Genomic DNA, 18719 nt, shown 5'->3' on the forward strand with positions numbered 1-18719 from the left:
GAAATATTCTGATTTGAACATAATATTTAAGTAAAGCTCCCTATAATGACAATGAAATGATAAAAAATTATAAAAAGTATCCTAACTTTACAGATACTCTTTATATTTTTACAATCTTTGAAATATGTATTACATCTAGCCTCGCACGCCATGCAGGATTACACAAGAAGAATATCTGAATTTTTATATTCATCTTCAATGAAATATAATTTTACTCTATAATTTGACATATATTACTATTTCAACAACAATACTTATATTTCTATTATAATTCAGTGTTGGATAGAATATTGTGGGAAGTTAGAGGTTTCGCTGTGGTGTTGGTCACACTGAAATGACGTCATGAACCAGACTCGATAGCGGCCATATTGTTGAGGAGAGGTGATTCGCTGTGGTGGTGGATACCTTGGGACGAAAGTGAAGATTGGAGTGAATTATATTGATCCAATTAAATTTGATATAGATTTAGGTTGACCGAAACAATCAATATGGATGAAAAAGCACAAATGAAAGAGCTAGATCAATGGATAGATCAGTTGATGGAGTGTAAACAGTTGGCGGAAAATCAAGTAAAAACATTGTGTGAAAAGGTAAGGCCGGGAAGTAGATGATTAATGTTATATTGTTTTTTCCCTCGTTATTTTATCATATGTGCCGGTACGATCATAGTCACCGGCTTAGGTACAAAGAATAATTGCTACAATTAATTTATATGTAGTGTTGTTTGCATGAATGTCTCAAAAAATACCATGAGGAAGTTGTGGCATCATATCCGCCTTATAGCGGCTGTCCGTGCTACGTCCTCTGCAAGTGTCATTTCGATTTTTTAGTGTTCGCATCAGTTTCATGTAATATAAACAGTAAAAAGAGGCTGCGAGAAGCAATAACCATTGTACTTGGTTCATTGTAGTCAATCATGGTTATTTTGGGAAGCTAGGATTTTCGTGGTTGGTTGTAGGTCAAGGTCTGTGGTGTTTGGTTATTGAAGTGCATTCCAGTTCCTTTTGAGCCATTTAAAATTTTGTAGTTTAGTAGAGGGGGGTTTAATGTTTAAAGTTTGTAGTATTTTAGGTAATATGTCATTGGGCAAGGGTGTTGATTAAAATTTTATGTTGTTCCACTGATGTTTGTAGGCACATGTGTATTATTTATATTAAGAAAAAAGTTTAAGTGACCTACACTTGTAAAGTAGATGTATGTGTCATTTAACATTTTATTTGATCATTTGTTTATTCATTAATCTCAAGAAGCATCAGGAATTTACTACTTGGAATGAAATTGTTTGCATATTGTACAGGAAAGGTAATTGAAAGACGAGATACGTGCACGTCTTTAGTCTTGTTTATTGACAAGGGTAGGTTCCATGGTAGACAGACTGACTCGTCACAGTCTCAAGAATTGAGTAGACATCATTGAAGTTAAATCCCACTTTTAATTTTAGGAAGTTGTAGAATATATGGCACTTGAAGGATAGTGGGCCTATCCAGCATCAGCTACCTCTGTCTCCCTCTGGCGTTAAACATGACAAAATAGAGAACCATGAATCTATTTTACACTTGGTGATTTGATTAATTTATTAATATATGTACATACATATACCAAGGCTTTTTCCCCTTACAAGGGAGGTAGCCAAAAAGGCAAAGGCATTAGTATATGTGAAATAAAAAAAAAGATGGAAAAGCTTAACAGAACAAGAAAAATAATGTTGCTTGTACTACCTTGTAGATGTCTACAAGGTAGTGTAAATATCAAATGGGATCAATTGTAGAATTTCCCTTGCCACGCTCACTCATTGGTGAGGGTCCGGGTGCTCTGCTGTTGCTCTGCACAGTCACTCGGGTCATGGTAAGGATGTTTTATATGGCATAACCTAGCCTTAACCATTAGTACTCCCAAACCATAAATTGAGTAACAGAAAAACATTACCATGTCCTAAGTGATGACATAGGGCGATGGCGGAGTGCTTCAGACCTTTGTTGATTGGTGGGGAGGGGGGGATTCTACAATTGATCCACCATATCTAATTAATAACAAACAAATCTGAAAAATGGCCAGCAAAGTACTGAAAACTTGATACTGGCAAAATATGGAGAGCTGTAAAAACTGTCAAGAAATCAAAATTAACCCCCACCTCATGAATCTGTTGATGCAATTTGGGGTGAAATATCCCCAAAACTCACAAGTGGGCATGAAGAACTCGGAAAAACTAAAGAGCTGAAGGCTTGGACAAGATCACAGACACCTTGGCCAAACATTCATAAGAGCATTAACTGATATTTTTAACTGGTTACACAAAATCCCGAACATTGGGGCATAAGGTTCCCATAATCCCGGTCTTGAAACTCGACAAACCTCCTGAAAACCCTACATCATACTGACCAATCTTGCTACCACCCACAATATCCAAACAACACTCGCCCTCACGCTACATCTCTCGTGTATCACCAATAAGGTGAGGAGCCTGTGCCAGGAGTCGTGTAGCTACGGCTGAAGCCCCCACCGTTGCCATGTGCTTTGGAACTGTTGGGGCAGGTAACGGTCACTGCTGGGAATAGGAGAGGAGTGTGGGATTCGAACCCACAATTAAGTAAATACGAGATCAGGATGCTTTTGATTATCACCAGTGCACAAATAACCACCAACAGATTGCAACAAAATAACTACACCGACAGCATATTACACAAATGTATACCACAACTTATCCAAATTGCAAACATATACATACCCAGATAACTAAACAAGACCACCAAATTCAATACTACAACAACCCCCAGATATAAGTCCCATAGAGAAATCTCTCGCACCAGATAAGAACTACACTAACATGACTATTCAGGACAATGTCCAGCTTTAAGACAGTAACAGCACATATGTAAACTGCTCTAAATGCAACCACCACATAGAAGATTTAGAACATTTCATACTACTATGCCTCACACTAAGTCTCCAGACAATACAGTATCTTTTCTCTAGGTGACTTATGGTCCTGACTGGAGGCTTCTGGTCTTCTACAAGAGGCAAAAATACTGAAAGACTTGACAACAAAATCAAGTCGGAAATACCTACCTCTTGGCCGACATGGATTCAATGAAGACTGCCCTACCAGCACACAACCCACAGAAATCAAAATCATCCTTGTAAAAATGACAGGAACACAATTCTATGCCAGAACCCTAAACATCACTCGCTTCTTACTACATTTCACAAGCACCACCAACAGAATACAACCAAAAACTACACCAGCGACATACTATTCAAACATCTATAAAAACCTATTACCTTTACCATACAAAATCTTTATAAGTCTCGCAGAAAAAACAACCACACATATAAGATCTACACTTTTCAATGAACATGAAAACTGTACCAACACAGAATAGGCCTGGTAATAGATTCTGTGCCAAATGCAATCACCACACAGATGACATTGAAGATCTCATACTACCATGCCTCTTACACTAGCAATCCTAGACGATATTATCTTCCCAGAGTGATTTGTGGACCCACCCAGGGGCCATTGTAATTTCTACTGTGAATAAAGTAGATAGACCAGAACAAAGATGATACATTCCTGGTACTGTATCAGTCTTTCATCTGAAGATGGTCTGAGAGCTACAAACAGGCAACAGTTATATTTCGACTAATGAATTAAGGGTTATCAGTAGACCTTGGATGACTGGGATAATAAGGTATAATAAGTCACCACTATATTCTGGCCCTTTAATTTGCTTGCCTCTTAGAAGGGGCACCGAATATCTAAAATTTGACTGTACAATCATGATGAGAGCTGAGTTCATTGTGGCCCAGGGGTTGGTGGTATGGCCAAAATAGAAAAAGTCATATTCAACTAACTAGTCTATCAAGTTTATTGGTAGTGAATAACTTGTGGTAGTCTTTTAGAGGTCAGAGGTATGGATGGACTTTCTTATGAGCATAGGCAGCTGTGGCATAGACCATGGAGATTGATCTTTAATAGTATTCTGGAGGATGTGAATGAACCTCAGTCATGCTTTGGAAGAAAAGTAATTGAGTCATTAGGTTGATCAGAGGTAATTGGTTGGACAGATATGTTTGGTCTGGCTTATCAAGATCAGATATCAGTGACTCATTAGCAGATGGCCCAACTTCTTTCTGGTACCCTGGCAGCCATATCTTGCTTGCCTCACTTTCAACAGCATTGTCATTAGCAATTATGCAAGTAATTTGATCAGCTTCATAGATAGTTATGGCCTTTAGGTATTGACTATTCTGGGTGAGCATAAAGTCTGTCCCTGATTTCAGACATTTATTAAACCAAAACTTAACCAGATAAAACAATAGTTTTTGGGATACTTAATAGCATATATCTAGAATTTTTTTCACATACACATGACATTCAGTACACCTTGACATGAGCTCTTACTGCTTGGAGAACATCTAAATGTTCAATCTTGTACCGTGTGTTTTGAAGCATCTCCAATGTTACACATGTGATTACTTCTGGACATTAACCCTTTTTTCTGTGGTGTATGTGAAGGACAAAGTGCACCAGTTTGTGATCTTCAAACACTGAAGGCAAGGATTACTGAATCATTCACATCTAATACTGGAGGTGCTTCAAAATGCATGGTGTGAAATTAAATATTAAACCATCTTTATACACAGAATCCAAGGAGTTAATGTATTGTAATTCTGTAGACTTGAGGATATTTAGGGATACACAAATTGGTTATAGTTGAGGAAGATTAACTTTGAAAGATTGTACTCCAAAAACTTACTGTGTTCTGCACAAACCTTGTAAATTAAGCTGAACTTCTTCATGACCTTGGAATTTCTGTATCGACATGTAATTTCAAGGAGGATGTGATTTTACCAAGGGAACATTCATGGGGATGGGGGAAAGGGTGTGGCATTTCACTCGTGCTGATGCCACCCCAGCACCAATTTAGAAGTAGGGTCCCAAGTGGTCCCATCTGGAAACATGATTTTCTCCCCCACCCATCCCATGCAAAACAAATTCCCACTAATTTGTTATGAAATGTTCAAATTGTATTAGATCTCACAAAGGGTATTTGGTGGAAAGGTGTGGTTTGACAGTGCAGCAATGGCTAATTTGATCAAATGATAAAGGAAGGGTTCAGTCATATCATTAAAAAACATGAGGGAGGGAGGCAAGTCAAAACCTACACCCAAATCTTGGCATTTCTCACTCTCATCTGAGCATAGAATTTGTCCCTGTCCCTTGCCACACTGCAGGAGTCAAAGGCAATGCAGCATGGCCTGACAACTAGGACTTGTTTATCTGTACACTGGTTCATAATAAGGTGAACCTGTTTCCACACAGTTTGCTTGTATTTACACATTGGGCACTGTATCCTGTCCAACAGGTCTCTCTCCACCCAACCTTTACATTTCTCACTATCTGCCCAGGGCAATGAATTTATTGATCCTATCTTACCATACTTCTCAGACACTCATGTCTAGCACATTTAAGCCCTCATCCTTGGGCGCAGTCACTCCCTTGCCCCTTCTGTTCTTCCTCATAACCCTATTTCTTGTAACCCTTTTCTATATATACTTGCCTTCTTTACTTTTAACTCTTGAATCCTTTGGAGATCAATCATTCAGTCAGTTGTTACCTAGAGTTTCTCTTAAGAAGTGGCCTTGCTGTAGATGTGCTGTGTCTTGCAACACTGCTTTTGACCCGACCCAGAGCAGTGGACAAGATGCAGGGATTACCCATCATCCAGGAGTTGCTAAGATAAGAGGGTAGAGGGGGAGTGGTTTCTATGCCTTTTGTTTTTTGGCTGCTCCCTTGTAAGGAGGATAAAGCCTTTGGTATATGTATGTAAAACCTGAAGTTCCACAGTGGCTGGCAGTGGTCCTCAGAGCATCCCACAAATCTGGGAAGGATCTTTGGATTGTTGTATCAATGGCTGAAAGTAGTAGGAAGAGGATGTCAGTCACCAGTTGTCAGGTTTGATGTGTGAGAAAATGTAAGAATTACATCTGAAGATAGTAGACAAAGATCTTGTTCTCAATTTGGAGATTGAGGGCCAGCCTCTCATGACTCCCACATCTGATGGAAGTGAAAAGGGTTGATGGGCTTTGAAACTGCACAGCATTGTAGACAATCTTGTGGGATCACCACATGCAAGTACCCATCATTGGTACCTCCCTTGGACATTATGTATGATGAAATGTTAGAAATGTCCCAGCCTAATATATATTGTACAGTGTTGTTCAATTACTTGAGTGATTGTGGTTATCTTTATTAGGGGGCTTTGATATATTTTATAGCATGTTCCCATAATGTGGATGTGACAAGAACAAGTTTAGTGACTATTTTTTGCTTGTTAAATGGTAGCTACCTAATTAACTCCAGCCAACCCATCAATGATGTCGGCGAACCTCAAGTTTGTGATGGTCCGGCCTCCAATGCTGATTGTGCCATGATGATCCTCTAGGGCTTAAGTCATTATGCGTTCAAGGAAGATGTTGAACAAGGTTGAAAAGGAACTCGCCACCTTGGTGAACCGCCTGGACAGAGCATCATCCAAATTTGGAATGGAGATCAATGCTGAGAAGACAAAGTTGATGACAAACAGCGCAACACCAATCGAAAGAAAGATCACAGTCAACGGACAAGAACTTGAGACTGACTCAGTTCAAGTACCTTGGAGCCATACACAACGAAGAAGGATCAAAGATTGAAGTTCTAGCAAGAGCAGCACAGACGGCAACAACACTTGCAAAGCTGAAACCCAAATGGAGAGATAAGAACATCTGTCTCCAGTCAAAGCTGAAGCTACTCTATGCATTAGTCCTGTCCATCTTCATGTATGCATGTGAGACATGGACGCTTACAGCAGAATTGCAGAGAAAGATCCAGGCAATGGAAATGAGGTGTTTCAGAAGACTCCTTGGCATCTCATACACAGATCACATCACAAACGAAGAAGTGCGCAAGACGATCTCACAGCATGTGAAGCACTATGAAGACATGACCACAGTGAAGAAGAGAAAACTGAAGTGGTATGGACATGTGACACGGTCCAGCGGACTATCAAAAACCATCCTCCAAGGGACAGTTCAAGGGAAAAGGAGACGAGGCAGGCAGAGGAAGAAGTGGGTAGACAATATCACAGAATGGACAGGGAAGAACTTTGCAGAGACCCAGGCCCTTGTCCACGACCGTGAAAGATGGAGGTCATTGGTGTATTGTTCATCGATGCAGTGCCCCGACGACCCCGGGGGGTTAAGAGATTCGTGATCGTGACCTATTTAACATGCAATTTTGGATGATTTAAATTGCAACAAATAAGCATTCCACCTGCATGATTGAAGTCTTACCATGGTCTTCATTTGCAGTTCATAACTTCTGAATTAAGTTGCTGACAGGTGTCTTATTGTGGATTGCTAGATAATGTATTAAAAGGGAAAATAGGGCATGCTAGCTCTGTTATTTGGTTCTGATCATCTACTGACAAACTTCTGGATTCAGGGGACTAGTCTAACTTTGTAATTTGTTTTGCAAGCAGTGTCAGTTGTACTTTCCTAGATGGTCAATTAATCTGTTGCCCATGGTCTCTTGCAGGGAACTGGCAACAGACTCCAGGGGGGTCATAATTAATTTAGAGAAGGGGTTTTGCTTGGTGGTATTATAGTATAAAGCTTTCTGTAACTTTTGTGTGGTGGTTGCAACTTGGGCAGTTTGAATCTTTGGTCTGACCTATTCTGTGTTGGTACATATTTGATGATGGATGGTGTCTTGAGCCTAGGTGTGCTGGTGTGGGAGTGTTTTTCTCTGTGGAATTTGAATCTGGGGATTGTTGAAGTACCGAGTTTGGTGGTCTTTCTTGAAGGGTTTGTTTAGTTAGATGAAAGTCCACTCGTTGTTAGATGTATAGTTTAGAATTTGGCTGATATGTAAAGGTGTATATTTTGAGAATTTTCATGATGAATTCACTTTGGTTTTAACTTGGGCTGTATTATCTTAGCTATTACTGTACTGGTATCGTATCTTGTCCATATAGGAGTACATTTGCATTTGGATAACCAAGCACACTGCCCTGTCAGATCCCTCCAGATATTAGCCACACAGAAAATTCCTTCCCAAGGGAACCAAGAACCTTACAGGATAACTGCAGTCAGTACCAAAGAACCCCCCCGATGCAACAATCACACAGACACTGAACACCTCATCTTCCAGTGCCCCTTCCACCCAAGCCATACCCAGACAACGACATAGTATTTTATTTAAAATGGCAATTGCCAACAGAATGGTCAGAGTAGACACCATGTTATGGAAGCTTTCTGTAACTTTCTGCAATGTTTTTCTTGTTGAAGCTTTCCAAGGTGTACTAGAAAAGGCTTCAACAAGCAAAACGCACAAAGGATGGGGCCTTTATTAAATGTGCAATGTTTCGCTTGTTGAAGCCTTTTCAAGGTGTAATTGGGAAGGCTTGAACAAGCAAAATGTACATTTAACAGAGGTTCCATCCTCACATTATGTCAACTCTGACTAATGGTATTTTCCTTGAGCGATGTGTTGGCTGGTCCGGTTGCTGTTACCAGTTACCTGGGAGCTATAGGTCTCCTGCAAGAGAGATGATTGATCAAATCGTTGATTTTATAGATTTAGTAAATCCAGTATTTTAGATATGTTCATGAAGTAAAGATGTATTTTGTGGTATGGCGTTAGATGTTCACTTTTTTTCCCTGAATCAAAAATCTTTTACCTGGAAATCAAGGTTGGTGGGAAAGGAATGTGCTATGCATCCTTTTCATTCAGTCCTGTTTAAAGAAGAAAAAAATTGCACTTGTTTTGTATTCTGCCATTCATCTATGGTTCACCCCTTTCATGGAACAGTTTTTATATTTTAGTGTATGCATACATCCATATACCAAAGTGGGTAGCCAAAAAGAAAAAGGCATAGAAACCAGTCCCACCCATTCCATTTCCTATATATTCCACTCCTACCCTCCTTCCCATCTTGGCACCTCCTGGATGACTGGTCATCCTTGCATCCTTTCCACTGCACTTGGTCAAAAGCAAAGTCGCAAGACACAGCACATCCTTCCGAAAAGAGAAGAAGACGAGGAGAAATCCCTTCGGGCCGCATCAAAATTTTTTCTCATACATCCTTCCTCACCCACTCCCCCTCATGCATCTCAGCATCATCTATACACAACCCCTCTCCATTCACCCCTATCTTCTGTCCTCTCCTTTCCTTCCTCCACAGATATTCCTCTCTTTTGTAATGCCCCTTTCACCCCATCCATCCATCTCATCCTAGGACACCCCCTCATATTCACTCCTTCCACTTCTGCCTTCCACACTTTTTACTAATCTTTCTTCACTCATTCTTTCCATGTGTCCAAACCATCCTAATACTCTTTCATCAACCCTGTCTCCCAGCTCCCTTTCCAGCCCTGTTCTCCTCCTCATTTCTCATTCTATCTAGCCTAGTAACCCCTATCATTCTTCTCAGACATTTCATCTCAAGCGCATTCAAACTCCTCTCTTCCTCTCTCCTGTTCCATGTTTCTGCTCCTTCATATAACCTCCTCTTAGCATCCACTCCCAGATGTCTATTTCTCATTACACTTTTTAATCCACCAAGGCATTTACTCGCTTCTCTCAATCTACATTCTACCTCCTCGCTTTCCTGCCACATTTGCACTCAAGTATCTAAAACTATCCACTTCCTTCAGTCTTTCACCCTTAATGCTCACTTCCAGCCTGCTGTCACTCTCTCCCCTTGTACATCTCATCACCTTACTTTTGCCCACATTTATCTTCAGCTTCCTTCTTTCACACACTTCAAACTGTCACTAACTTCCTCAATCCCTCCTCTGATCCTGCTACAAGCGCAGTGTTGTCAGCAAACAACAGCTGGCTCACCTCCCACTTTTCTCCATTTTCCTTAATTATCTCCAACCCCTAACTCACTACCCTTGCTTTCACCTCTCGCACCACCCCATCCATGTAAAGATTGAACAGCCAGGGCGACATAACACATCCCACCTTTACCTCAAACCATTCACTCTCTCCATTTCTAATCCTAACACAAGCTCTACTACTCTTGTAAAAACTCTTGACTGCTCTTAACTTTATACCTATGCCATTTTTCTTTTATTTATTTATTTATTTTTTTATTTATTATTATTGTTTTTTTTTTTTCCAGGCCAAGGAGGTGTTAGCCAAAGAGAGCAATGTACAAGAGGTCAAGTCACCAGTCACAGTGTGTGGAGATGTGCACGGACAGTTTCATGATCTTATGGAATTGTTCAAGATTGGCGGCAGGTCTCCAGACACAAATTATCTCTTTATGGGCGATTATGTAGACAGAGGATATTATTCTGTGGAGACAGTAACCTTACTAGTATGTCTAAAGGTGAGTGTCCGTTCTGTTAAGCAAAAGTATTGGATGAAAAAAAATATATACAATTAAATTGACTTATGTATTGAATGCCTAATGAATCATTGATTACAGGTTCGGTATCGCGAAAGGATAACAATTCTGAGAGGTAACCATGAGTCACGGCAAATCACCCAAGTGTATGGATTTTATGATGAATGCCTGCGCAAGTATGGGAATGCCAATGTTTGGAAATACTTCACCGATCTCTTCGACTACCTTCCTCTAACAGCTTTAGTTGACAGTCAGATATTTTGCCTGCATGGAGGCTTGTCACCTTCCATAGACACACTTGACCACATCAGAGCATTGGATCGGCTTCAAGAAGTGCCACATGAGGTGAGTTACTGGAAGGAGGGGCGAGTGGATTATCTTGGCTGGTCACCTCCCTTGTAATGGTAAAAGGGCCTTTTTGTACGTGTTTATATACTACTTTTATACAGGAAGAGATGATCCTTCATCTACGAGGAGCTAAGATGAAAGGTGATAGATAGGATTGTGATGGGTGGGGCTTTGTGCCTGCCTTTCTTGACTACTTCCCCTCTAAGGAGGGAGAAGAGGTGTATACTTTTGAATAGTTATCAGTCTTGCTAAGTTCACATCCTCAGGCTTGCACCTCTAGTAATGATGAACATGATTTTAGTTTGAGAAAAATTACTTGGATTAGGGTGCATACACTCATGATTTTCATCTTTACAGGGTCCCATGTGTGATTTGCTCTGGTCTGACCCCGATGATAGGGGCGGCTGGGGCATCTCCCCTCGAGGTGCTGGTTACACCTTTGGGCAAGACATTTCAGAAACATTTAACCACTCCAATGGCTTGACGCTTGTGTCACGTGCGCATCAATTAGTTATGGAAGGCTACAACTGGTGCCATGACCGAAATGTGGTAACCATCTTCTCTGCGCCTAACTATTGCTATCGGTGTGGAAATCAAGCTGCTATAATGGAGTTAGATGATGCCCTGAAATACTCATTGTAAGTATTTGCTTCATTTTAATCTAGTTTTAGCTTGTGGCAGGACTCTCTCTCTCCCTTCTTTATTTTCTTTTGAGTGGAAGCTTTTTATATATATGTGGTGGGGGAGATGAATGCTGCCACCAAGTGTTTCCACTTGAGTCATAAAAAGCAACAAAAATGGAATGGGTATAGGACTAGGCATCTACTCTTTGTAGCCCCAAAGGGGACACTCCTAAACAAAGCAATCAGAACCCTAAGGTTTTGAGTCTTTAATGTGGTATAGATGAGAGTAAAAGGGAAGAGATGGGCAGTATGCTTGTTAGAAGAAAGATATGTTGCCTTTGAGTGAAACTACACTGCATGCCAGAATTATATGCAAATCAATTTTTATGTTCTAACTCCGATAGTTTTTAATAAAAATTAGTGAAATTTGGCATGTTATATGGCAACACTAACATATGCGCAGATCTAAAATTTTAAGCTAATCTGCGCAATAGTAATCAAACGGCAGTCACTTTGGTGACTTGCAGCTTGTTTAAACGTGCCAACTTTATATGCAAATCATTGCTAAAGTGTCAAATATGGTGAAGTGGTGACGGAAAATTAAAACATTGATTATTTTAGGAATATATAATCTGAGAACAACAATAATACAGAGCAAACATGTTCAATATGGTTTCATAGTACAATCAATATTGTATATAATTGCCATTTTTATTAACAAGAGAAAAAAAGCCTTTGGTACATTGAAGATGTCAAACTTTCGATTTCATCTGATGAAATTTCCTTGGCAGCAGTAAGAACGGCATTCCAGGGGTCATCCTTGGAGGTGTACTGCCTTCCTCCGGAGTAAATCTTCCTTTTCAAGATGCTCCACAGATTTTCGATGGGATCTAAATCTGGAGAACAGGCTGGCCATTGCATTATTTTTCCATGTCTGGCAAAAACACACTCCAAATATTCAGTGATTATGCTTGCAGCATGAGACGGTGCTTTATCATGCATGAATACCATCTTTTTCCAGAATGACAAATTCTTCTTCTTGTGCCAGGGTTCGAGGTGTTCCTTAATGAAGTCAATGTAGAGTTTGGTGGTCATTTTCACTCCATCTGCGACTCTAAATGGTCCTACCAGCTCATTACCAATGATTGCAGCCCAAAACATCACACCATCACCTTGTTGACGCCTGATCCGGTGGGGACGTGGACCCTCATTACGATACCATCCTCTCCTCCACCCATCGGGTCCATCAAGGGTCGCTCAACACTCATCGGTGAACAAAACAGTTTGAAAATTTACCTTCATGTGATTCCTTGCCCACTCCATCCTCTTTTTCTTGTGGATATCCTTTAATGGAGGGCGAACCTCTGGCTTTCCACATTTTGCAACCGTCCTCAGGATACGGCATCGAGTTGATTTGGGCACATTAGGAACGCCAGCGTTTTCAATTTTTTTTTTTGCTAGTTTCAAGAGGGTTATGGCGGACTTCTCTCTTGATCCTACTCGTGGCTCGACGCAACACAGGTGCTTTCTTACGAATTTTCCCTTTGTCAGAAAGTCTGTTGCAAAGTTCAGGGTTAGTAACAATTTTTTTTTATTGTACGATGATCACGGTCCAATTCTTTGGCTATTTCTAAGGTAGATATCTTATTATGAATACTTTGGACAATTTTAGACTTCTCAGCTTGACTCAAAGCACCTTTACGTCCCATCTTGCATATAAAGTTTGCACGCTTAAACAGGCTGCAAGTCACCAAAATGGCTGCTGTTTGATTACTATAGCGCAGATTAGCTTAAAATTTTAGATCTGCGCATGTGTTAATTTTGCCATATAACATGCCAAATTTCACTAATTTCTATTAAAAACTATCGGAGTTAGAACATAAAAATCGATTTGCATATAATTCTGGCACGCAGTGTAAGCTGAAAGGGAGAGGCGTGTTTGAGTTTGGAAGTGTAGTTGGGTGTCAGGAGTGAAGAGAGGATGAGGGACAGAAGGGGTGGCTATACTAGTATGTGAAGAGACCTGGTAGTGAGAAGATAGATTTAAATAAGTGCATAGAGGGTTTAGGGAAAAATAACAATGTAGTGGTATTGGGAGATCTTAATGCTAGGGTAGGATATGAGTGGTTGGAAATGTGAGGAGTTCCAGGGAGAAATTGTAATGGAGAGTTGATGGTGGAGATGTGTCTAGAAAGAATTGAGGATAGTAAATACAGGGGCCACATGAAGAATTGTCACCCTATGAGATGCCACCTGAAGAATTGTCATCCTATGAGATCCCACCTGAAGAATTGTCACCCTATGAGATCCCACCTGAAGAATTGTCACCCTATGAGATCCCACCTGAAGAATTGTCACCCTATGAGATCCCACCTGAAGAATTGTCACCCCAGTATGCTGAATATCAACAGTGGAGTAAATATTAGGATAAATTAGGTTAGGTTAGGTTGAATGAGGGTTATGCTTACTGTCATCAACTTGTACAACTGAAGAATTGTAAACCCAGGATGACCCACTTGAAGAATTGTCACCCAAGGATGGCCCATATGAAGAATTGTCACCCTGTCAAAGTCTGGGGTGACGATTCTTCATGTGATTGTTTAGGAAGAAAGTCGAGCATAAATACACATGGAAGGGTGGTAGATAGAGCTTTAATGGACTACATAGTGGTAACCAGAGAATAGTAGGAAGAATTTTGGATGTACATGTTCTAAGGGAAGAGAGTGGGGGAATATCAGGTAATTTTTAGTGGAAAGTAAATTGAGAATGGAGGATAAATGGAGAAAGAGGAAAAGGATAGAAGGTAGGGAGGTGCTTAGAGTAAACTGCTTAAATGAGAAAGAAAAGGAGTACAAGAAGCTGAGAGAGGAGTGGGAGTGAAAGGATAGAGCTAGGAGTGGAGTAATGGGGATGGTTCAAGGTCATTTGTGCAAAGTTGGTGTGTGGAACAAGGATGAAGGGAGGAAATGGAAGGAAGTGCAGCGAGTGGTGGGATGAAACAAAGAAGATTGTGGAAAAGTAAGCAAGCATTCATAGATTGGTTACAAAATATAGTGAGCAAATCATATTAGAGGTACAAAGAAAAAAAAAAAAAGTAAATCATAAGATAATGGAGAAAAAGGAGTGCAGATGTGAAATGGGGTAATAGTATGACGGAAATTTTTGAAAGTAATAAAAAGATGTTTTGGAAAGAAATTAGAGGAAGAGGAGATGAATCAGTTAGAGAAGAAAGGGTAAAAGGTGCAGATGGAGAGATGATGAAAGAGATGGTAGTAAGAGGAATATGGGCAGAGTATTTTATGGAGTTGCTAAATGTGAAGGAGGATAGGGAGGGAAAGGTAGTAGCAGTGGAAAGCCCTAAGAAAATGATGGTGATGAATAAGGAAAATGGAGGATAAATAAGAAAAGATGAGGTGAAAGCAGTTATTAAAATGATGAGAGCAGGTCAGGCATCTAAGTTGGATGGGTGTCATGTGGGGTGTCTAAAAAAGGAGGTACAGTGATGGTGGACTGGCTGGTGAGGTTATTTAATGTTTGTCTAAAAGAGGGTAGAGTGCAGAGGACTGGAGGAGTGCCTGTATAGTTCCGCTTTACAAGGGAAAAGGGGACAAGTGTGAGTAGTAGTTTGAGAGGGATCAGTTTAAATGTAGTTGGGAGGGTGTTAATTGAGAGGATTAGGAGAGGAGCAGAGTGAGTAGTTGGTGAGGAACAGTGGGTTTAGGATAGGTAAGGGTTGTATGGATCAGATTTTTGTGGTAAGACAGATATGTGGGAAAGCTTTAGGAAAAGGTAAAGATGTATTTTTGGGCCTTTATGGAAAAGGTGGTTTATGACAGGGTAGACAGGAAGGCACTGGGAGGTATTGCAGATATTTGGGATATGAGGGAAGCCGTTAATAGTTGAGTTCTTACAAGAATAGTAGAGCTTGTGCTAGAATAAATGGAGAGAGTGAGTGGTTTGAGGTAAAGGTGGGACTTCACCAGGGATATGTCTTGTCGCCATGGCTTTTCAATTTATACATGGATGGGGTGGTGCAAGAGTGTAATGAGCTGGGGATTGAAAATGGTTAAAGAAAATAGAGAAAAATGGGAGGTAAGCCAGTTGTTGTTTGCTGATGATATTGCTTACAGCATCTTATTACTATTAGTGCAATAACTGATATCTAAGTGTAAAAGGAGGAAAAAGCTCTTTGTATATAAATTAGGTTGCAAATACATTTGTGTGTAGATGCTTTGTGTGATTTGAGTGCTAGGTTGTAGTAGATGAGTGAGTAGGCTGCTTTTCTGTTAGTAGTGCTCATGCAATGTAGTGTGAAAGGTGTGTTGTATAGGGTTCTGTTGTAGAACAGTGTTCTCATCATTTTCATGTGTTCTATGGGGAGGATTTTTGTTTATGAATGTAGGTGTCTTGTAGGGATGGTTTTGGTGTATCCTGTCATAGCTCTGTGTTCCATTCTGCAATTTGTAAATTGTTTGTTTAATTTGTGGATTGTTGGGAATCTTGCTGTGGAGGCATATTATATGGTGGTTCTCACCATATTTGTCTGCATAATGCAAACTATAATTCTCTTACATGTTGTATCAGGTATGTGTAGGTTCTTCTTTTCTGGCTCCTTGAGGCAACAGCTTTTAAATACTTGGCCAATCTTATACAATCTTCTTGCCCACTGACAACTACTTTCACCCTCCACATGCTCCTTACTTTTCAAAAACACACTTTTATTTCTTTTATATCACAGGTGTTCATCCTTATTTATCAGTCACATTTTCATGTTTTGTACTTCCTAGCGCATCACACTTTCTTCTCATATTTTCCTCTCATCCTTATAACAAAATAGTGTGTAATGTTATATTTGACTGTTGTAACATAATGGAGGTGAATATTTATGCATGGGGGGATGGAGAGGGGGGGGTCGCCGATTTAATGAAGGAGCCTTGCTGTGGATGTGCTGTGCCTTGCTTCACTGCCTCTGACCCAGGGCAGTGGACAGGGTGCAGGGAATGACTATGCCTTTTTCTTTTTGGCTACCACCCTTGTAAGGGGGGAAAAGCCTTGGTATATATATGTATGAATATTTGTCATTTTTATTACAGCCTGCAATTCGACCCTGCACCCAGGAGAGGAGAACCCCATGTCACACGCCGCACACCCGACTACTTCCTGTAAGGGATTTTTGTGCTGCAGGGAACCCCCATTATTATTACCACCTTCTCCACTTCAGCCAAACCCAACCAGACCAGTGTGGAGTGGTGTCCTTAGACAGGATGAGTTAAAAATGCTGCGTACTTCACTCAAATGCTGCTTACTGCTTCAACACTTCACAATAAGAACATTCTAGTGGTTTACAGCATTTTTGTGTCGGAGTTAATATTAAATGTGTATACTGTATAAAAACAATGATGCATGTACATGAGTGGAAATTGTTGGTTTCCTATAATGTGACTGATGGAACAATCCATGACTTCACTTTCATTCACTTTGTGATCATGTTGAAACCAAGACTTGAAAGGATGGTGAATGATAGTGCAACAGATGAAAGCCGTAGAAGTGAGTTATTCTCCCCCCTTCATTTCTCTCTCTTGTTTTCGACTGGTGTAGACAACTTACACAATAAACCAGCTGAGTGCATTTGAAGTCATTGATGATGTTTTAGCAGGTTTTCCAAGGGATGCCACAGTTGGTCTAAAGAGTGTCAGGCAGGCAGGCAGGCAGTCAGTCATTCAGGACCTGATTGGGTAATCATTTGAGTGGGACAGTGGGATGGACAATGATGATGATGAACCCCTTCATAAGGCTGAAAATGCTTGAGATGCCTCCAAGCAATTGCATTTCTTGTTTAAGATTCTGCATTATTATTATTATTTTTTTTTTCGTTTATTATTATTTTCGCTCTCCTCAATCTTTCTCCTTCCTCATCCCCTCCACTTGTCCCACTTTTTACTTACAATAGCTTATTAGGAGTGAGACTTGGGTGTGAAAGGTGTGATACACTATCTGAAAAGCCTTGTCCAATGAAAATGTGAGGCTTTTCAAGATATGTGTATATTAATTTAAGGCATTCCACCCATACTCACATTGAAACATGGTATCATTGTTGCATGGCTATAGTGCAGTGATGATTATGATGGGTAGGGGTTGTGTATGGAAGGTAGTGATATTAATTGCACATACACACATCATGGATGCTCATGTGCGATGCATATGCCATGAAGGGGAATATGATATTTGGGATTGAGTATTTTCATGGCAAGAGGCTTTGTCGTGAATGGTCGATTCAGAAGGGTTCCAATATGGCAATAAAGAACTGTTTTTTGTTGAGTAAATTTGTTGAAATTATTTGTACTTGTCTTCAGTCTGTATAGTTCAGTATTAGATTTTTCCTTTCTTGTAGGACCAGAGATTGATTTATTTGTTTATTTTTTTTATTTGTTTATTTTTTATTATTTTTCTTTTCTTTTTTATCCTTTAGCTGGATCTTGTTAGGTAAAAGTGAGCACAACTGCAGTAATACAGTATTTCATTGAAAAAAGGCTTATTAAAGGCTGAAGTAACATTACATTCTCAAGAAACCTTTTCATTTCTTGTGGTTATGACAACTTTGGTAGTCACTTTATAAATTACCATTAATAGTAATTAAAATTTTTAAAAATCTACTAGTGGCCTACTTGTAATTAAAAAAAATATATATATGTATAAAAATCCACAGATCTGTAGAGTGGCATTGGGAGCCTACCAGCCCAGCTCACGGAAATGAAAGTGGGTGATTTCTTCTCGTTTGGTGATCATTTCTTGCAACTTTGTTTTTGCATCTTGAACCCTCCCCTTCCCCCTCTTCATCCTAGTAACACCCTCTACTGCCCAAGGTCCTTTTTATAGTCAGTCTATCATGAAGATCATAAACATTCTATTGTAAAGGGGTGTGGAATAGCCCCTTGCAAATGTATGGAGCCAATGAATGTAAAATGTGTATTAAACAAAACATGGTTATGTGTGACCAGTTGTAACAAATACTTAGTTCTACTTCAAATAAAGTCAAATATCAAAATACCTTTTTTTATTTTACCTTATTTTGTATGTGATTAGTGTATATGTGAGAGAGTACTTGTTAGTACTTTTGAAAGATCCTACAGAAGTGAAGGGTTTATCATAGTGCTGAATTCTTTGAAACAGATCATAGGCATGAGGTCACAACACTCAACTGTGTAGCAAATCCAGGAGAATTCGGAGACAACCCACCTGGGTTTCATCTGGAGAAGTACAGGAATGATGCACGTGTCCATGAGCGTGGAGATACGAGGGGGAGGGGAAGAGAAGACAAAGAATTGGTTTGAACTACTTGCCACTCTTGAGG

The 18719-nt window shown here is 39.9% G+C and overlaps 1 protein-coding gene across 1 annotated transcript; it reads left to right on the top strand.

The window, feature by feature from the left end:
* Positions 1-341: 341 nt before the first annotated feature.
* On the top strand, positions 342-18413 carry mts (protein phosphatase 2 catalytic subunit mts). Its single transcript, XM_076181597.1, has 5 exons — positions 342-590; positions 10170-10379; positions 10479-10742; positions 11103-11383; positions 16462-18413. The coding sequence occupies exons 1-5, from the start codon at positions 489-491 to the stop codon at positions 16532-16534; spliced, it is 930 nt and encodes a 309-aa protein (XP_076037712.1). The 5' UTR covers positions 342-488; the 3' UTR covers positions 16535-18413.
* The last annotated feature ends 306 nt before the right edge of the window (positions 18414-18719 follow it).

The sequence above is a fragment of the Oratosquilla oratoria genome, chromosome 3 (genome assembly GCF_046742065.1).
Source record: "Oratosquilla oratoria isolate Oo_2021 chromosome 3, ASM4674206v1, whole genome shotgun sequence".
NCBI classification, from domain to species: domain Eukaryota; kingdom Metazoa; phylum Arthropoda; class Malacostraca; order Stomatopoda; family Squillidae; genus Oratosquilla; species Oratosquilla oratoria.

Coding starts and splice junctions, on each gene's coding strand:
- mts (XM_076181597.1), top strand. CDS start 489: ATGGATGAAAAAGCACAAATGAAAGAGCTAGATCAATGGATAGATCAG. Junction 10,743..11,102: donor TTCAAGAAGTGCCACATGAG/GTGAGTTACTGG, acceptor TCATCTTTACAG/GGTCCCATGTGTGATTTGCT. Junction 11,384..16,461: donor GATGCCCTGAAATACTCATT/GTAAGTATTTGC, acceptor TTTTTATTACAG/CCTGCAATTCGACCCTGCAC.